This window comes from Manis javanica, chromosome 14 (genome assembly GCF_040802235.1).
Source record: "Manis javanica isolate MJ-LG chromosome 14, MJ_LKY, whole genome shotgun sequence".
Classification (NCBI taxonomy): domain Eukaryota; kingdom Metazoa; phylum Chordata; class Mammalia; order Pholidota; family Manidae; genus Manis; species Manis javanica.
Window position 1 is genome coordinate 890596 of NC_133169.1, and position 21971 is coordinate 912566.

Here is a 21971-nt window from a genome sequence, read left to right on the forward strand (position 1 = left end):
AGGCGTTTACTTTCATCGAATCAGTGTTGTGCCATTAATCCGTATTAAACTGAGCTCTACTAATTTGTATATCTTATGATTGGAACACTGGTTGGGCTGATTCTTTTTTTTTTTTTTTGAGAGGGCATCTCTCATATTTATTGATCCAATGATTGTTAACAACAATAAAATTCTGTATAGGGGACTCAATGCACAATCATTAATCCACCCCAAGCCTAATTCTCAACAGTCTCCAATCTTCTGAAGCATAATGAACAGGTTCTTACATGGTGAGTAAGTTCTTACATGGTGAACAGTACAAGGGCAGTCATATCACAGAAACTTTCAGTTTTGATCATGCATCATGAATTATAAACAATCAAGTCAGATATGATTATTCGTTTGATTTTTATACTTGATTTATATGTGAATCCCACATTTCTTGGTTGGGGTGATTTTTAATGTGAAATTATTTTTCTAAAAAGGTTTTTAAAATAGATAAAACAAAATTGTGGATGTAAAATATACAATGGAAGTAACACTTTTAAGCACACTTTAGAACTATAAATAGTAAGTCATACTTATTAAAGTAATTCTTCTTAAGACTCTACTAGGTGATGCATTGTTAGCCTAATATAAGTTACTATATGCATTTTACTTGAAAATTAATATCTAGTAAAAAATAGACTAAGTTCTCTATTAATTCTTACTGACCATTCTTCTGTTCATCCCAAATTAGAAAAATAGTTATAAAATTGAATTTTCTCTTCTAGAATTTTAACTTTATCCACGTGGAATTAGAAAACTGATAAATTCTCAAGAATAATTTCTTAGCCTTCTGTATGGGGATAAGCTAATTATGCCTGTTTATAGGAAATAGACATCCTTCAGAGAATTCATAGTACCTCTTATCTAGCAAGGCAAGGCTTCTTGGAGAGATAACAAATGTCGGACTGTAGCCATTGCAAAGTGTATCCAAAGTCCCTCAAACCAAGTTCTCAGTGAAAGAGCAGCAGGTCAAAGGGGACTTGCTCCCGCCTCTCCCGCGTGCCCCAGGGGCTTCCGCTCTGCAGTCTGAAAGCGTCTCCCTTCCCGGCTCCAGTCAGCATCGGAGCTCCACTGACCACAGGGTGTGATTTGGAAAGCAGCCGAACAAGAATAATGTTCTTGTCTAGATTGACTGTTCTTGTCTAGATTGACTGTTTTTATCCGATTAGATTTTAAAGAAAATAACATTAAATAAAAGAGAAATACATATAAACTAAAAAGGGATGGAAAACTTACTTTGTTGAATCTTGGATTTGGAGTTACCTCTCTCATCGAATGTATGATGTCAAGCATAAAATACAAAACTGTACTTTAAGTGAAGAATCAGAAATAAGAGCCTGTTTAGGTTAATTCTGACACATTATTATTATTGCAGTTGAAAACTATGTGTAGAAAATTACCCTATCTTTTCAAGAAAAATATTCACGCATGTTTTCTTAACAGGTTATTTCTGACATCAAAGATTTTTGCAATAGGATTTTTGGAACGTTTATGATCAGTATTTTGTGAACAAAATCTTCTAAAACTCATTCAGTGGTCAACCTTTTTGTGTGTTTATAATTTCTTCTTTTTAAAAATTCAACTTTTTTAGGAATAGTGAGGCCGTGTTACCAAATTATGTTGTAAATATCCTGAAGCTTTCTAGTGTAAAGGTCATAATACTCTAGAATATATTTGTTCTTAAACCGTTATTCAGCCTATAACTCATACTTCATAGGTCCTGATTTTGACACACGTAGGAAAAGTTGACATGGTCTAATTGCTATAGTATGCCAAGTTCATTGTAAAATAAGAGTGCCATGGAAAGCAAATCTGGGATTAAATTGAGATTTTTAAGATTCCTTCAGGAATTAAAGATGCTCCTTATGCACAGGTATTGGCTACTTTGAGTAATGTTTATAATACTAGTAAAAGTTTAAAGTCATTTCTGACAGCAATTGATTAAGCTGTTTATTTAATAAAGCCATATCTGAGGTTTGGAATATCTTAGGGTTAATGTAATACTCTGTTCATTTTGAGATTACTCTCATTAAGTTTTGTAGTAAAGATCGTCAAGTATTGGAAATGACTGTTTCAAATGAGAAGCCTAAAATAATTTTGGAAGTAGTAAAGCAACGGTTGAATAGTCATTCATATTAATTTCAGTAATCAATAAATGTGGGGTGTGGTCATATTGTTTAATTCCATTAGGTATATATGTAAAGGAGCTTTAAAAACTGTGAAACACTTTATGAAAGTAAGATGCTGTTAGTAAAATGCCAAATCCTTGTCATTTTTTTGGACCCATTCATAGTCCAGTTTAAATATTGCCCTTCTTAGATGTGTCGTGGGGTAAACCTGTAACTAGATTCACTTTTGTGACTTACTTTAACTCTCAGAATGGGCAGCTGTACATTCAGCATGTTCCCCAAAATCATGTTGCTTTTTTTCTTTTGTACTCTTATTGCCTCTAATTATCCAGGAAATGTGTACTTTTTTCCCCTATTATGTCACTGATGCAAAATTTTGGGGCCAGGGCAAGTCTGTCTATATATATGATTTTAATGGTCTCAGTGGGTGAATTGTGTCAGGTGAGCGTCCTCGGGGATAAGCAGGAGTTAATGGTTGTTTTCTCATAACAGTTAAAAGCACACATTACCAGTTCACTGTTATTTAGGCCTCTAAGATGTATGCTTTGTTTAAATAGGTGCAAATGCCATCCAGATGCTTATAAAAAGTATTTATAGGTGCTAGAATGGCCAATCAAAGTACATGTTTAGGCAGTGATGTCACGGTGTTATTCACTGTTACCCTGAAGAGTGTGCAAGAATCTTCCTAGTGATCCACATGTCTTCCTCCGCCGTTGTCCTTTTGGGCCCTCTGTGATCTACATGCTTCTTTTTAGCTGAATGCTGGTAAACGTCCCTTCTGACAGCCCCTTTGCTCCTGCCTGCCAGTATCCGCCGAAGCTCAGAAACCAGAGCATCACTTCAAACAGCAGAGTGAGGGAGCAGCCAGTCGGAAGAGATTCCCGAGGCCTGCAGAGTTCTGCCATAATCATTCAAAGATGTGTGTGGGGGGTGGGGGTGGCAGAGGCGAATGTGAACGCAGAGGGCTGCGGGGGTTGGCCCCTGGTCACTGGTGAGTAAGTGAAGTCAGGTGCCAGAGAGTCTAGACACGGTGATTTCAGCCGTGAGTCTTTGGTATCCGATACCCAGTATGGGACTTGTCTGATTGAACGCTATTGACTCTTCATGGCACAGGCTGAAGCCCTTTGAGTGCCTTCCTGTTAAATTAGTAAAAGATGACAGTGGACACAGTTGGAACAGAACCAATCTAGTTTTAGTATTTCCTAGTTGTCAGCACTCACACTGAACTTTTGAATTGCTGTGGGTAATGATCAAATTAAAGACATAATGTTGCATGTAGAGTTTGAACTAAAGTACTATTTTAAAATAGGAGAGCTTTAATTAAAATTGAAGTGTTTCTCTTTCTTATTATGAAAAACTAATTCTGTATCATGATACATTTCATTACCGTTTAGACCTAATTTCTCCTGATTTTGGAGGGTGGGGGTCAGATAAGATTTCAAACCGTAAGTTATTTTTAAAGTCTAGCTCCTGATTATTTCACCATAAGATTTAACATGGAAATTACCATCCCCTCAATAAAAACCCTCCGCTTTTAAACAAATCCCCTATAACCCCATTTTTAAGGGCAATTTTTATACTACAAAGTTAATTTCAAGTAAATAGCAACAGATATTATGCCTCCTTAAAGCATTGCTTTGATATAACAGATTTGTTATCATAAAGAGGTTTCCTGTATCAGTAAAAGTTTGGAACAAACATATAGTGAAGTTTTAATTAGGGCATGAAAAATATACTAATTACACTAACAATTGTCACTACATTTTTATTTAATTGTAATGTTAATTGACAATTAATATGTAGACAGGGAACAGTATCTGTTAAATGTATATCCGATAAAGCAAGGTGATTTTATTTATAGAATTTTTTATGTCACATTATTAAATATTAGTAATTCTTTATCTAAAGATTACATTAGAGCAATGTTTGAGGGTAAAGAATTACCCTCCGGGAAGAGGCATGATAAGGTACAACGTACCATTCTCCTGCTATGATACTTTGTAGTTTTCATCATGTGGTGCATTTTATATGTAATATGGCTTTATTAAAATTGTACCCAAGTACTTAATTTTTTTTGGAGCAAATGTAAGTAGATTTGTATTTTTAATTTTGGTTTCCAGTTGCTCATTGTAACCACATACATACAAATACGATTGATTTTCATGTGTTAACCATGCATCCTTTTTGAAACTTGAAAGTTATCTGGAACTAACATAGAGAATAATGAGAACAAGATTTAACAGAATAGGGTCTAACCGGTCAGTAAATAGTTATTATTTGCTTACTGTATGTAAGGCACTGTGCTGGACCTCTGAAGGCATGTTGGCCTGAAAAGATATTGCCCTGAGATAAAGCATAAGAAAATGTTAGGTTATAAATTCTAGGATTGATTTCCATATAGTGTTAGCAATTTGATGTAGAGAAAGATATCTTCACATTTTATACACTAAGTTCATTGCTGATTTACCAATAGTAGAACATTAGCATCTCAAAACTATAGCATGAAGTTTGTTTATATCTCGTTTTCTATAGCAAAACTCTGTCATCATGTCAGATCTAGACTCCCTCCAAGGGTAGCCTGCCCTCGTTCTTCCTGCTCTCCTGTCTGCTGCTTGTCGCGCTCTCCTTCCCTTTCTCTGATCATTAAGTGGAGTTTTTCTCTCGTTTTATACGCCTGCCCGCATGATAAGACCCAGCCTGCAGCCTCGGCTATCTAACATATACGACAATTCCTAAAATTCTACCTCCAATCCATTTCTTCTAAATACAGGCTTGCATTTATAACTTTTGCTGAATATCTGCACTAGACCATCACATAGTAAGCTTAAGCTCAACATAGCTAAACCCCAAAACTACTATCTTTCTTTTAATGTTTTCTCTTACTCTAGTTTCTCTCTTTTGGTTACAGTTAGTGCCACATCCATGCTGCTCAGGGCAGAAACCTGAGAGTCATCTCTGACCCTTCCTCTCTCTTACTCCCAACATGTGGTCAGTTATCAAACCCATTTTGAGTCTTCATCCAAAATACAGCTCTGACGCATCCTTGTATCTCGGTCCCCATGGCCCTCCTTAGTCCAGGCAGCCATTGTCCCATCTGGACCTGCCTCTGTCCTCCGAGATGGTTTTCCCACATTGTCTTGGTATTTTCTCCCTGGGCCACATCTTTTTGAAATACAAATCTTATCCTGACACTTATTTAGAAGCCTTTAATGTCTTCCCTTGCCCTTACGATGAGAACAGAAATCCTCAGCATGTGCTCCCAGACCCTGCATGATCTGGCATTTACCTTCTTGTCTGTCAGTGCCGTTTCCCTGCTCCGGCCAGGCTCGCCTTCAGCTCTCTGCGAGAATCGTGCTTTCCTGCGCTGTGCAGGCCATGTTCTCTGCTCACAATGCTCTGCCTCCACACAACTATTTTAAATTCCTTAAAGGCTTTACCTAATATTTCATTCTCCACTGTATTTGAAGGAATATATTTAACACTGAGCACCTAATGATAGTTCATTAATCTCTTATTCATTGAGTTATTCAAGGATAAGAAGAGCCTACCACTTCTCTGTGTTGAAAATATAATTGCATTATGTTATTTCCAACATTTATCTAAAATAACACATTGTGATAAGATAGTGTTTCTGGCTTTTTTTTGTGTGTGTGTTTTGTTTTTTCTTTCTTTCTTTCTTTCTTTCTTTCTTTCTTTCTTTCTTTCTTTCTTTTTCTTTCTTTTCTTTCTTTTCTTTTTTTTCTTTCTTTCTTTTCTTTCTTTCTTTCTTTCCTTTCTTTTTTTTGAGTAAAATATGCCCTGTGTTTTTTGCTAGTTAATGAAGATGCTCTTTGAGTGTTCGGATGAACGGATTGACTTGGAGCTCATTTCTTTCTGCATTAATCTCGCTGCCAACAAAAGGAATGTGCAGATTATCTGTGAAGGTTAGTGCCTTTGAGCTTCACGTTACCGCTACCATAAGGAAATTGGCATATGATAGAAAATAGTAAGGAATTAAGAATCATTGTAGCTATGTAAATCCTATTTTTAGATAGCTTTTTAAATTACAGCTATAATCCTTAAAGTTCAGATAGACTCAGAACATGCTTAGATCATGAATACTAGCACTTACCCTTCAATAAAATGTTATAAACCAGGGTCAGTTACCTTTAATTGAAATTCAATTTTTAAAAGTATTTTCTAGATGAAGCAAAACTTTTTATTTGCAAGCAGTCTGTTGCAATGCAAGATAGTATACTACAAATGTTTTAGGTACATGTTTCTGAATATCTTTGTAAAATGGCTTGTTGTGCATTATGGTATTTCAGAGACTGCTCAACAGTTTTATTTAATGTACATGTTCATTATAAAAGTACAAATGAGTAAATAGGAAAAATCAAAGCCTTTTCCTTACTACTCAGAGGTGATGACAGGTAGAACTGGTGCTTTGCTGCTTGCTTCTGCATATTTTTTAATTAAAATAGTGCTCTCCTCTCCCTGTGTTTTTATCTAGGAAGTATCTCCGAAGTTAACGATGGCAGAACAGTCTATCGGAGGCTCTTCTGTAGTTTAATCTGCTCGTTTGGATAGTTAGTTTGTTACCACTTCTTTTCCGCTACAAACAGTCCTGCAGTAATTTTCCTTTCTGTGAATCTTTCCGTATTTACAGTTTTATATTCTTACGATAAATTCCTAGACACCTAATTTTTCTGGATCAAAAAGTATTTACATTTTAAAAATTAGTGGTGCATATTCCATTTACAGAAGAGCGCATGCTGTGTGGTGCCATGTGTGTGGAATTCTGGAACAGCAGAGCTGGTCTGGGCTGAGGAGGAAGAGGGGAAGGAAAGGAAAAGAAAAAGTGATTGTATTTGGGGAAAGGGAGCGACTGGGGAGGGGCGCAGGGGAACTTCCTGAAGTGAATAGAAAAACGTACATCCTGATAAGGGTATTGGATACACAGAGGCTTACGTATATCAAAACTAATGCACACTTGAGATGTATGAATTTTACTGTATGTAAAGTGGGAGTTTTTTTGAGAATTGTATACCAAAAACATCATTAAACTTAAGTGAGCCTTAGTTTTATTGGAGGAATTCTGTTTTTCTCTATCAGGAAATGGGCTGAAAATGCTCATGAAGAGGGCTCTGAAGTTCAAGGATCCATTGCTGATGAAAATGATCAGGAACATTTCCCAGCACGATGGACCAACTAAAAATCTGTTTATTGTAAGTATGGTTTTTGGCTTTCTGTCTAGTAAAATAGTCTGAGAAGCGAGGCTTTCAAGCGCTACTTGAAAGAGATAGAACGCTGGCGCTCCTCGAGGGCTGACGCACAGCCCAGGCCGGCTCTCGGCTCTCGGCTCTCGGCTCCCTTGTGAGTTCAGCTCTTGGAAATCTCGACCCCCACTTTAATGCGGGTTTTCTGCTCTGTACCCCGAAGCCTCGCATCCTCACTCCAGTTCTCTTTGCCTTAAATCAGTTCGTCACAGACTCCGCAGCAGCTTCACTCAAGGTCCCTGAACCAAGAGAATCACGTTTGACACATGTTTTTCTTCCTATAGGTTAAATCATTCGATTGCTTCCGCTTTAGAAATCACTGAATTCATGTTGAAATTCTGTTTCATCCAGGATTATGTCGGGGACCTGGCAGCCCAGGTCTCCGACGATGAAGAGGAGGAGCTTGTGGTCGAGTGCTTGGGCACTCTCGCGAATCTGGCCGTCCCGGACTTGGACTGGGAGTTGGTTCTGAAGGAGTACAAGCTGGTCCCCTACCTCAAGGACAAGCTGAGACCAGGTGCGCGCCGTTTCCCCTCCGTGTGGCCGGTCGCCGGGCTCTTTCCTTCCAGTGTGCGTGGGGCTGCCAGAGCCGAACCTCGTGGCCGTCACCAGACGGGGCGACACGCCTGCTCCCCGCACCCCCAGCTCTGTTTACTCCAGTTCTTGTCTCTTTCTCCCAGAAAAGCGGGCACTGGGTCTCATCCCACATGTACGTATTCTCTGTCCTGACAAAATGTTTTCTTAACATTAGCTTCCCTTCCCTAACCTGCACTCTTTGCTTTTTTATGCTGGTTTTTTTAAATCCCCAAATATAACGCCCCTCTACACACGTGCACGCAGAAGGCACGCAAACCAGTCTGCTGTTCTCTGTTCTCCTTGCCGTTCCTTTGTGGTTTCAAGGACTTGTTTCTTCTTCTGTGCTGTCATCACCCCCCATCCCCGGCCGCCACAGGCCTTAATGAGGGAGCGAGTGTGGGGACTTGGAGACACATTTCTTAGCATGCAAAGGATTCATACAAGTTGCTTCGAGAGCTTTCAGTGTCTTTTCTGTGCCTTGAGATTTTGGTCACCCACAAATACTGGGTCCAGACATTCCGTGCGACCCTCTGTGATCTGGTCTTGCTAGGCGCTGCGGAAGACGACCTGGTTTTAGAGGTGGTCATTATGATCGGGACCGTGTCTATGGACGACTCCTGTGCTGCGCTGCTGGCCAAGTCCGGAATAATTCCTGCTCTCATTGAGTTGCTAAACGGTAAATTATAATTTATTTTAATTTACTTTAATGCTGATATAGGAACAGGTCATTAGTTTAAATTTTTAAATACAAAAGAGTCTTGTCATCATGAAGTATTACTTTTTCTTGTTACATTAATCATCTGATAGCAACTTAAATTGCATAATTAAGAAAAATGAATAAAATATGCCATCAGGTATCAGAGCTTTAGGTTGAAAGGTTCAGAATGTTGCTGGAATTGAGTAAGGACCAGTTTTAGAGAACCTGCCCTCCTGTCACCAGACTTCAGCAACTAACAGTCTGTCGTTTCTTCTTTCTGTTAAGCTTTCTTCTGGTCAAAGTGGATTTCCTGTCCTGTGCAAACCGTTTTTTTAGCATCTTGATTTCTAATCAGGAAAGTTCATTCGGAAGCTGTTCTAAGCGTCATATGCCCTCCTAGGTCCTCTAAACTTTGTGCCATGAAAAAAGTGTTCTCTGTGCCGTCCACATTGGCTGCTGAGCACTTGACATGCAGCTGTTGGGGCCAAGAACCTGAATATTAATTTGATCTGATTTAATTAGCCGCAGTGACTTCTGGTTGCAGTATTGGACAGCGGGGACCTAGACAATCTTCCCCTCATCCTTCTGTGGCCCGGAAGGGACCAGGCTTCCTGGTTCTCCATGATCTGATGTCAGTGTATCAGGGTCCGGCTCTCTCGGACTGGTGTTGGTTGGCTCAGGCTGCCGTAACAGGCACCACAGCCTGGGTGGCTTATACAACAGAAATTCATTTTCTCATAGTTCTGGGGTTGGGAGTCCAGAGTCACCACATCAGTTGATTTGGACCCTGCTGAGGTCTTTCTTCCTGGCTGGCAGGAGGCCACCTTCTCTGTGGTCTTCCCATCCTCTCATGGCTGAGAGAGAGAGAGAGAGCATCTGTGTGAGAGCGTGTGTGAGAGCATGCATAAGAGTGTGCATGATAGAGTGAACGTGTGAGAGCGTGTATGTGGGAGTGTGCGTGCATAAGCATGCTTGTGTGAGCATGCATATGAGCATATGGGTGAGAGCACGTGTGAGTGCATTCATGAGCGTGAGCGAGTGTGAGACATGCATGTGAAAGCGAGTACGTGAAAGCGTGTGTGAGCCTGAGCGTGTGTGTGTGAGCATGTGTGAGCATGAGCGTGTGAGCATGCATGTGAGCATCTGAGAGCATGACTGTGTGAGCATGTATGTGAGCATATGTGTGTGAGCATGACCGTGTGAGTATGCATGTGTGTGAGCATGCATGTGAGCATCTGAGCGCATGACTGTGAGCATGCGTGTGAGAGTGTACATGTGCTCTACCATCTCCTTTTATGAGGATGCTAATCTGACAGGGTCAGGATCCCATCCTTAGGATCTCATTTAACCTTAATTACTTCCTATGTTCCTAGCTTCAGATACATCACATTTGGGGTTAGGACTTGGACACAGGAATTTGGAGGGAAATAATTCAGTCCATAGCAGATACTATACATTAAATGTAGCTAGTAGTATAAAAGTTAAATATACTAACATGGGAAGCCTAAAAGACAGTCTAATCTCTTTTCTGTACCAGGTGTAATATAATATGCATTCTGCATTATTTTTAATGGACTTTTTGGAAGTATAAGGTCCATAAAAAGTACACAAATTGTGAGCATACAGCTCCGTGGATGTTCAGAATGAGCACGTCTATGGTATGCGCGTTCACGTGAGGAAACGAGGCATTACTGAGCGTGGAAGTCCCCCTTCTGCTCCCTCCTGGCCATCATCACTCTCTCCAAAGTGGTTTCTAGCCTTTCTTTTATGCCCCGTAGGTCACTTTTGCTTGGTTTTGAACCTTAAGCATAATCCAGTTCCTTCCACCCTGGTTCACTGCCGTGTACAGACGTGTGTGTCTTTCCTTTGCTGCGCGCAGATACCGCTGGTTACCTTTCTCCTCCTGGCGGCTAGTAGAATGGTGGTTTTATTTTGGAAATGAAAGACCTATTATAAATAGTGCTCCTTCGAATATTGTTAAATCTTTCATTTGGTGAATGTATGTGCCCATTTCTATAAGACACATACTCAGGGTAGAATTTCTGAGTCGCAGAGTATATATGTCATTTTAGTAAATAACGTGAGTCTCCTTTCTGAAGTCATTGTGCCGGGTTTTAACCCCACCAGCAGTGTTCAGAAGTTCCAGTCGCCCTCACCGCCTGTGTGTGCATCGCCAGGCTGTGTGATTGTAGCCTTTGTAGTGGGTGTCTCACTGTGGTTTTAATTTGATTTCCCTAATGACTCATGAAATTGAGTACTTGTTTGTGTCTATTGGCCGTTTAGGTCTGGCTAATGAAGTGAAGTGCATTTTTGTCTTCTGAATTTAGAAGTCTGATAGGCAAATTCTTTAGCATCACACATTTTAATAGGTTATCGAGAGATAATATTTGAAGTACTCCTACATTTGAAGTATGTGTGTATTGCCTTTGGAACCCCCTCCACAGCCAGGAGTTTTCAGATTAGAAATGATGAATGGAGAGCCCAGACGGTTGGGAGGGCAAGTGAAGGTTTTGTGTTGAGCTGGAGAAGCCTGGAACATGGTGACCTGTGTCCTTGAATTCCTTGCACTGTGGATTGTGAGTGGGAGGAGGGAGACGCGTGTGAAGCAAGAGGACATTGGGCTCGGTGCCCACCGTGTTTGGTGTCCTCCCACACGGGGTCGCCCGGGAGACAGAGAGCAGTACGCAGTCCTTCGGTTTTCCTGATCAGATCCCAGGCGTAAGTGGGGAGCTCTGTGCTGAGCCCAGGGGCCAGGGACAGTGAGCGAGGGAAGCCACGTGGAACGTCTGGACTTCGGGAGCCCCCAGTTTACCCCGCATGACTGGTGGGCACCGCGTTTGCCTGTAAATCTGCTCCTAAGAGATGTCATTACACTGTTGCCAAGAGTTGATAGCAAACTATTAGTGGATGAAATTTATAGCCAGTACCCAAAAATTAGTGTTCTTTGTTCTGTTGCTTTTCCCAAAATATATTTATCAGTGGACATCAGCTACTCTTATAATCTTAAGCATTTATTAATTAGCCTTATGATTATATAACATTCTTTTTTACTATTATAATTGAGTAGAAAATAAAATGCCTTAATATTTTATGCCAATGATTAAAGTTTAATTTTGTTAATAGTACTTAACAAAAGAAAAATACTTGTTTATAATAATCTAATTTCTACCCAAAACTTAAAATTTAGAAGGTATGATCTTTTTTGATTTGTGCACCCCTGTTTATTGCAGCATTATTTGCAATAATCAAGATACAGAAGCAACCTAAAGTCCATCAGTAGATGAATGGATAAAAAAATACAGTACATACATATAGTGGAATATTACTCAGCCATAAAAAAGAGTGAAATCTTGTTATTTGCTACAATATGGATGGACCTACAGGGTATTATGCTAAGTGAAAAATTAAGAGACAGATACCATATGATTTCACTTAGATGTAGAGTCTAAAACACAAAACAAACAAAATAGAAATAGACTTACAGACACACAGGGCAAATTGGTAGTTGCTATGGGGGTGGGGAATAAAGTAAGAAAGCGATGTCTTGATCTGGGTGATGGTTGCATGAATGTATGCACGTGTCAGAATGCACCAGGTTGCACACTGAGATCTGTGCACTTTATCGTTCCTCAGTAAAAAAATGGAAGGTATGATCTTTTTTAAGAAGTATTTTTCTCATGTGTAGTCAACATTACAGAGACAAAATAGGACCAGGTTTATTTCACAAGTTACACTTGCTTGAAGAATTCTTATGATGTCCCAAAAAAGAAAAAGCGGTGATGAGTATTGCCATTAGCATCACATTAGGGACATTCACATTAATTACTAATTTCTTTACACTTAGTGGGAAAAAAAGGTGAAAATTAGAGAGAAACACTGTTCGTGCTCTCTAAACCAGTCTTGTCCCTCAGTTCTCCCTTAGGTATAACCCAGTCTTCTGAGACAATCTCAAGTTGTCTGTTTTAAACACTTTCTCTTTTTTAACGTTTTTTAAGCTTTGTATTACAAAGTAATTTAACCTATTTAACTATAACCAAACTTACTAAAATTTCTGAAAAGAGGCTATTATGAAATTTCCCTGCTGACCATCATCATGTAATTTAGATAAAATGCATTAGGAGGCACAGATGTGTGTCATCTGCATCTCGTGAATGCTGCACACTGGTGGCCCCTCACCTGTCTGCTTGCCGCGTTCCTCTCTCACCCCACATTCCCCTCAGTGTCCTGACGTGTGTGTGTGTGTGTGTGTGTGTGTCTCCTTTCAGCTCAACAGGAAGATGACGAGTTTGTGTGCCAGATCAGCTACGTCTTCTACCAGATGGTGTTCCATCAGGCCACGAGGGACGTCATCGTCCGGGAGACGCGTATCCTTTTGGTGTCAGGGTGCCCTGGACGCTTCCCACACTCAGAGAAGAGCGTCTTTAGGTGTTCTTGTCTTGAGAATGTTCAGATAATGTAGAAAATACCAAGCTTTGAGATAATTAAGAGGCAAGCTGTTTTTCACAGAAGCTGCTCACCCTGAATCTGTATGTAGGCAGAGTATATTGGGAACAATTTTGTTAACTTGTGAGGCTGTGACTCCTAAGAAACTTAACACACGTATCAGAACTTCCTTCTCAGTTAACAATTCTTAAATTTCAGAGGCTCTTAGGACATTCATTTAGTCCTCTTATTCATGCTACATGGGAAAGCACGTCTATTTCCAGGACTTCAGCTACCCGCTATATGCAAAGTGTTTAATATCTTCAGAACTTCTTTCTTGACTCCCAGGCATTGGTTACCAGCTGGCACCTGGATGTCTTCCACCTACCCAAAGGGGCACAGTTACAGTGTAGCCTGAAGAATATTATAGCCAAATAGCCCTAATCTTAAATTCCTGTTGGTTGCCACTTTAAAGTTGCAGGACCTTGGTAAAGTTACTTAACCTCTTTGAGCGTACAATTTTGCATGGCCATATTATTATTGAAATAAAAAGAAAACCTCCCACCTCATAGTATTGTTATAAGTACTATTGGACTTAAAGGGTTATAATTGTTCCCAACACAGAGAGACAGTCATAAGTGGTCGTTTTTCATTATTGCATCCAAATAGGTGCTCAAGATTACTAACATCTTGCACTGAAAAACAAATAATCTACCCCCTGTATTCATATTGGATAATAACAGTATCATCCAGTCAGTACCACAGCTTAGCATTTTGTGTCTGCTAACCCCATTACCATGCATGATTGGTCATTCATTTTTCCTGCAAATATTTATCAAGGGCTGACCATCTAACAGGTATTGTTTTAAGTGCTGGATGTGTAAAAAGTTAGTTCCTGTACTCAAGGAGCTTATAGTTTGATTGGAGAGATAAACTAACAGATAAGAAATATAAAATTACAATCCAGCATGATCGGTGCCATGAAGCGTGTGCACAGATCATGGGAAACGAGATGCGATCAAGTGTGGGCACATCAGGAAAGACCGCAATGAAAGTGGTATCTTGCTTGAATCTTTGTGTCTTTGTTTTTTCTTTAATTGTAGTAGTCTGCTTGTTTGTATACAAAAAAATACCTGCTTTGGAACTCCACTACTTGAAATCCTTCATTCTCAAGTGAAAAATCTAAATTCTTCGGCTTAGCATATATAGGTAGCTCTTCAAAACCTGACTTCAGCCTACGTGGCTGAATTTCCTCCGTTAGGCTTACAATATACAGTTTTCTCTTGGCACACCGAATTTCTCATTTATAAGACATGACCCAGCTTGGCATAACTCACTGCCTCTTGGTGCACCTAGTCAGCCTCAAGTGCATTTCTCTCCTTTTTACCTGCTGTCACCAACTCACTGTGGATAAGCTTGCAAGCCAGCTTCTTAGGGAGGCCTTTCTGATCCTGTGGGCGCTCTTCCCAGGAGGAGTGGCTGTTTTCACCGGAGCTCAAGCACTCTTAAGTTAGGTATTTGTATGCCTGTCTCTACCAAAAGGCTTTGAGCTACTTATGATCCAGACTGGCTTTGTCTTTCTTATCTTTATGTACACCCAACACTTAACGCCTGCCGTGCAGTCAGGACCTGCTGGGTCAAAGGACTCATGTTTCTAAATAGTTAATGCCCTTTTAAAATTAATACTTTGAAAGACTTTTTTGATGATGGACCGTTGCTCAAGGACGTTTTGAAGCTCCTCTGGCGTCACACCCGAGTCTGACAGCACGTGCTCTGAGCGCTGTCTCAGGGGAGCGTGCCTTGCTTTTGGGGGCGAGTCTGATTTCTGGGGCCATATGAAGTCTCCAAGGGTCAAGGGTGGCGATCACTGGTGGGAGACGCTCGCTTTGATAGGGGCTGTCAAAATGCAGGCAGTGTGTGGCCTTCCAGCTACGTTAGATCTCGTTTTATCATAAAGTAATAAATATCTTTAAAATGTGGCTCATAAAGTAGCTGTCCCAGGAAGAGGAATCCCAAACGCACTTCGAGCTCTGGTAACATCACTAGAATGAAAGAACTTTTCCCAGCTGTTTCACGAAACACCCCTTTAGTATTATTAGTAGTTGTTTAATGAAAAAAGGTTCTGTGACCAGTGAGTTTGGAAAACACTGAAACACGTTTTCTTGCTCCAGGGTCTCTCTTGGAACCCTTATCATGCTTTTTAGGTTGTGAGTCTCTAGAAGGATATTTTATATATAGAACATTTGTATAACTGCAGAAGACACTATAACTAAAAGGTTAAAAAACATTAAAAGCATAGCTCCCTAGATAACTGATTTTAAAGAAACCCTTGTTTACGTTTCATTTCATCATTTTTTTCCCTGAGGACTAAAGAGTGAAGAGTTAGTGCCTGGTACATAGTGAGTGAGTGTTACTGTCTCAGCTCTGGTCTGTTTAAAATGTACTCTAGTGCCTTATTATCAGGGCTCACAGTATTAAAACAACTTCCATTTGATTTTTCTTCTCAGTGAAACTTCATTTTCTACCAAGTTCAATTTTTGTAAGCCATCGAATCTGAATTCAATAGTTATTCTGAAGAATGTAACATGCTAGGAATGGTGAGCACTGGAGGTAATAGATCTGCTGAATTAAAATTTTTACCAAAACCATCAAGGAGTACCTCCCAGATCGGATGCATTTACCTGTCTTCAGGTTGGATAAGGGCTGCCTGGTGGAGGGCCAGGGCTTCTGTTGATGTCAGTGACTTTTGCATATGTCTTGTTATCTTGTCACATAGTGAAAAGTTATTGTTAAGATATTTCACCATAATCTTAAGCATTTTATTATTTGTCTTTATTAAACCAATATATTTAAATATTTCAAATTAAAAATTTAAAGGTTTATTAGGCAAGAAATCATTCCTTTTCCCATTATTTTTAAATTAGAAAATTTGATCCACATTGTTTGATGTAATTTTTAAATGAAAGATACTTGACATTTGAAATGTTTGGTGTAGGCTAATCTTAGGTAAATATATGGTTTAAATTAAGATGTTCGAAATATTAAAAATGGCTTACAGCACAACTCGTAGGGACTGAGAACCTCAAATCGAGAGCCAGTGCTATTGTAATAATTGATTTTCCTACAGTCTCAACAATTACAGTGTGGAAAATAACCCAGACTTGACTAGATGCTTTTAGATTCCCCCTGAGAATTTCTGAGATTTTCCTAAGAAGTTCACCTTCACTTTGCCCTCACAAAACCATGTGTAGTGTGTGGAGTAGTTCTCACTGGACACTGTTCGATTCTCAGAGCTGGTGGTACTGTGGTGGGCACGACGAAGACCCTACCCTTAGGGGGCTGAACCCTTGCAGGGGAAAAAAGAGTAATACTCTTTACCAAATTTTTTACAAAATGAGTTTCAAAGTGTATAAAGTATTCTACACATTTTTTTCTACATTTTAAATGTGCCCCTTTTTTACCCCCAAAGATTGAGTAGCACTGGTGAGTGGGTTAACCTCTGCCTCCAGCGTGGCAAGCGTCCTTCAGTGGCCGCAGGCGGTGTCCCAGCGGCGGCGGCCCTGCTGGCGCCTGTGAGCTGGTGGTCACTCTCCTGGGTGGTCACTCTCCTGGGTGGGAGCTTGCGGCCTGGCTCTAGGCATGGGGAATCGTGGCTTTCTCCTTCACTGCTTTTAGAGTCCTTGATGTTTCTTACTGACTGGCTTCTTCCGTATTCTCCCACTCCCACCACGTGTTACATGTACACTCATTTGTTCGCTTTGGGAGTTAGCTCATATTTCAGCAGGTATTCTCACTAAGTTCTGCAGGAGGAGTATGTCTGTTTTTCCACTTGTAAGTCTGGTGTCTCCACTTCGATCTTCCTGTTATTTGCTATCCAGTATAATAATTTCACCTCATTTTTATAACACTTTATGATACTTTAAAATTAATTACTAAACTGTTGCTTTTTAAAAAAACAGTGCATACTTAAAATTGACAATATGTGACCCATTTCTTCATGTACTTTTTTTCTTCAATTCCTTTCTACTATTTTGCTGACTTTCTTACACAATGAGTTACATTATTGTAAGTGGCTCAGTTTTTGTGCCAGGAATGTTTCTGTTTCTTTAAAGCCAAGTAGTTCTATTAGACTTTGACTTGATACTCCTCAGCCTTGCTTGATTTTTTTTCCAGGTAAGCAAATGTCTCTGTTAATAGGTCGTTTTGTCTTTTTTTTTTTTTTTATTTCAGGAAAGTGTTCTTGAGGTAGGTTTGTAGTGTTGGTCGTACTGCTTTGGTGTCTTCAGTATCTCTGTCGTGTTGGAGCTTCCTTGCCTGTCTTTAATATCTCATTTTTTTATCTTTTATTTCTTTGTTTTGCAAATTTTCTTCCTCTTACCTTCCATTTCCCTTAAATTTTAATCTGGTTTTATTTATTCATCTGTTACTGTAAATTTAATTTTTAAATACCTAAATGATTTTTACTTTTATTTTTGGTTCTTTCCTGAATTATTTTTTCTGAATTTTCTAACTGATTCATGTTTATGTATATATATATACACACACACACACACACACACACACACACACTCTATTTTCTTACATTCTTTTCTCTCTGTTTGAAATAGTAGGTTGCAGCTTTCCTCTTTTATGTGAAATGTCTTAGGTTTTTCTCTTTCTCATAATGGGATTGGACTGTGATTCTTTTCTGGTACTCTATCTGTGTGAAGTCAACTTTTAAGAGGGTCAAAGCTATCAAGAACTCATAGCTGCACAGCTCTTGAGCTCCCCCTTCAGTTATTTTCATGATTTCCGTGTTTTAAAAAATACAAATGTGTACTTTCTGAGATTTAGTGGCTGTTTTTCTTGCCCTTTTTTATCTAGTTTTTTCCTTCCTTCCTCCTTCCCTCGTTTTTTCACCTGTTATCCCTGTTTTTTAAACAAATGAAATGTGAAATGTTTCTGGTCTTTTGTTAATGGTTTTATTTTGAAGTTTGGAGTTAAATTTCATGTTAGCATTTGAATGTAGAGAAATATGGAATCTCCTAATAAGATTGACTAGCCTCCATCTCAAATGCAGTTTGAATCTTTAACCACTTTTGTCCAGAGGCTCCAGCATATCTCATAGATCTGATGCATGATAAAAATAATGAAATCCGGAAAGTCTGTGATAATACATTAGACATTATAGCGGTAAGTAATTTTTCTTTTTACACAAAGTATAATGGTCTTCATCTGCAGAGAGAAGAGACATCGTACACCTACGTAGAACTTTGTGCTCAGTGTAAACGCAAATTTCTATTTTGGTACAGATACTAAATTCACTTTTTAAATATTTTTAAGCTACCTTTTAATTATAGGCTCCTTTATGCATACTGAGAGTTTTAGTCTGGTACATGTCATCTCAGAATCACTTGTTTTTCAGAGAAGTTACCTCATAGGACCAGGGGGGTTGATGACAGTTTCTGCCAAAACTCAACACAGTCAGCTTTGCAGTTTGGCCATTAACTTTTTAAATAAACCAAATCTTACATCAGCTGTTTTGTCAGTTCTTCGATGATTTTTGTTATATGCATAGATGTCTTTAGTAAATTGCTTCAGGATTGATGAACACACAAAAAACTTCCTGGTATTCATGACTTTAGAAGTTTTTCCAGGCTGTGTAACTGGAGGGCTATGATCAGAGGGCTAATCGGGGGGCTGGGGGAGAAACTGCTCACCATGCACACTGTCCTTCAGGAACCACGTGCCCGCCGCCGTCTCTGCCTGGATTTGGGCCTTGTACGCAGTGTGCCATCTACTAGAGCACTTTACATACGCTTTTCACCCCTGACGTACGGCTGCTCGTGATCTGCCTGCTTCCCTCTTTGGCCTGGATTTATACTATTTATTTTGGTTTACCTTGTAAAAAGTTCCTTGAATATGGCCTATTCAGGACTTCTCAAATTTTAGTAACTTAAGCAGTTTAAAAGGATCAGAATAGTATTTTAAATAATCAGTTAACAACTCCATTGGAAATCATCTAATTTGGCATTTCTTCTGTTGATTTTATTGTGAAATGATACGATCACCATTAGGTACTTTCTTGTCAGTTTCCCAAATTGTTATTTCATAAACTCATCTTATTTGATACCACCTGCTTTTTGGATTTGACTGAGTATATTACTGGTTTACCACTAAATGAGTACATTGGCATTTCAGCTTTGATCTCTGAATTAAATAGGGAATCTTCACATATTAAATATTGTTCCATCATGATGTTTAATACATGTAGGTCACGGGCACAGGGTTTATGAATGTATTTTTTACTCCTAGAGAACAATTTCATGGTTCATGCATTGCTTTCTGGAGGTCACTAATGCCACTGTTGTATGTCAAGCACATAGTGCAAGAATAACAAACTTCCCCAAATTCTGTGTGTGGTTGTCTCACCTTATGCAATGAGGAGAGGAGAGAGATGTCAGCCTGGTACGAATCACCTTTATAATTTACCTTCATAATACCTTCTTTTGAGAATAGGGAGGTGGAGTACCATGTTTATGTTTGCATATTAGGTATGTTTCGTTTAGAATATAAGTTAATGATATTCCAAAAGGCCAGCTTAGTCTTATTATAAGAATATTTTGTATAAAATATGAATAAGACAAAAATGTTTATTCCCGATCATTTCTTAACTCGAGGCTCAAGTCTCTCATTCTAAACAGGAGTCACCCCACCCTGTGTCTGCCCTTCCTAGATCCTGTCCTAGCTCCCTGCTTTCCTGTAGGACCAACGTTTTGAAAAAATTGCCTACATATGCCTCCCCTCATTTCATCACTTGCCCCCATGTCAGTACTGACTGCTGCTGCCATCACTGCATTGAAATGGTGCTCACTGAAGTCACCCTGACCTTCATTTTTCTAAATCCAATGAGCATGTTTAGTGTTCATTTTACTGTGTTAATCTTCCCCTCCTTGAAGACACTTATAAAATCTTGGTCAGAGTTAACAATGTCACAATTATTTTAACTATTACATTCATAAAGAGCCTCCTTGATATAAGGACTTCAAAGAGGGAAAATCAGCAAAATGAGACTGATGATGTGTCAGCTGGCTGGCTGGGGCTCCCCAAGATGAAGTCGGGTCACCTGAGTTGGTATTTAAGCATCTGAGCAAGTACTCTGAGGTTCACCTCATCGCTCTCAGACTCTACACTGGACGTATGAAGTATTTGATTTGATGCCAAGTCATTTTGGACTATTTCACACTTTGGAAAACTTCAACCTGAAAAAGTATTTAGAAATACTAGAAGTATTAAACCGAGAACATTTAAAGACAGTCACGTGTGAGTTAAGCATGTGGCTGTGACCCCCTGCTGTGCTGCTCGGCTGAGTCGCAGTCCGAGCTGTTCCCTGGAAGAGAAGGGCCCTGTTGCTGGGGACGTCCGTGCTTCCTTACTGTCTGCTGTCCTGCCGGTAGGATGCAGGGCCTGCGTTCGTTCAGCTTGTTGGTGGTGGCGCACCTCCCCGAGCACCTTCTCCGCAGAACGTTCTTGTTGGGGAGGGGCTGTGACCTGTGTCTGCCTTTCCTGGATCCTGTCCTAGCTCTCTGCTTTCCTGTAGGACCAACGTTTTGAAAAAATTGCCTGCATATTCCTTCCCTCATTTCATCACTTGCCCCCATGTCAGTACTGGCTTGGATTAGGGTTGGCATCAGAGCTCAGGTTACTCAGGACAGGGGGTGGGTGGGGACTGGGTGAGTGGGCAGATGGTGGCCGCTTTAATTGGCCTGCAGGTGTGTATGGGCTGGAGCAGGGGTTTAAAGTGAGTTGTTGATGGAAACTTGTAAGATGTTCTTCCCAAAACCAGTTGTGCTGGTTATTGCTTGATTTATAGTCTTAGTAAATTTTCATTTCTCAGATTTGTAAGTTTGATTTTTATTTCTCAATTCCATGCATTCAAATTGGGTTTAGTGAGACAGTTTGGTGAGCCCTCTTTTGGAGTTCATTTTTATATTTCATAACCTGGAAAGCAGAAATGTAGGATATCCTACCTTGTTAGAATTTGCAGCATGTACATGGATATGTGTATTCTCTGCCAGTCTTACGAATACTACATTGTTTTTGTTTAATTGGCAACAAGTTGGATTTAGAAGAACCCAACCATAGTACGAAAGACAAAAATAATGATTCCTTGCTTAAATAAATTTCTTTTAGTTATATGTTGTACCTTGTGGTCTGACTGGACCATCTCAATGATAATTGAGATGATATCACACAGACGAGCCTCCCCATGCTTTAAACAGGTTGAAGAAGTAATTGTACTTTGAGGTCTGGTTAGCAAATGCCAGTTAGGGCTGAATGGCAACATTTGGGGCAGTACTGTTGAGGAGAAGCAGTCTGGGCATAAATGCCGACAAGTAAGTCTATTTTGTATGTGTGTTTGATTCTGTGTCTCTTTACATCATAAACATATCATTGGGAGAAGTATTTTCTAGGATACAAAGGCATCTTTTTCAGTGCTACCTTAACCTTAATGAGCAACTAAATTACTCTAGATCTGCTTTAATTTAGCATGAAGAGTGTATTAAATAAACCATATTACATTGTCAGTGAGGGGGCTGTCACATTAAAGGGAAAAGGAAAATCTGTTTTCCATCAGTTAGGTTACAACACAGAGCAGACCTGTGTAGCTAGCTGTGTGTTATCCTGTAGTACGCTAGTCAGACACACAGTCTGGCGGAAGCCAGTTACAGAGGGTTCCAAGAGTCAGCAGGCTCTGGTAATAGGCTGCTCAAGGCTTCACGGTGTTGCTGCGGTGAAGTAGTGAACAAAATGACACAGGACTTCAAAAACGATGGCACATTCCATGTAAAATCAAGCCATAAGTCTTTCATGACACATTAG

At 39.6% G+C, this 21971-nt stretch overlaps 1 protein-coding gene across 4 annotated transcripts in view; it reads left to right on the forward strand.

Annotated features, from left to right (window-relative positions):
* KIFAP3 (kinesin associated protein 3) overlaps positions 1-21971 on the forward strand; it is a 114073-nt gene that overhangs the window by 53357 nt on the left and 38745 nt on the right. For all 4 annotated transcript variants that reach the window (XM_073222136.1, XM_073222137.1, XM_073222135.1 and 1 more), the window contains 6 exons: positions 5971-6079; positions 7251-7363; positions 7766-7931; positions 8541-8666; positions 12953-13051; positions 18196-18281. In XM_073222136.1, coding sequence (XP_073078237.1) covers positions 5971-6079; positions 7251-7363; positions 7766-7931; positions 8541-8666; positions 12953-13051; positions 18196-18281 — 699 coding nt within the window. The remainder of the gene's footprint in view (positions 1-5970; positions 6080-7250; positions 7364-7765; positions 7932-8540; positions 8667-12952; positions 13052-18195; positions 18282-21971) is intronic.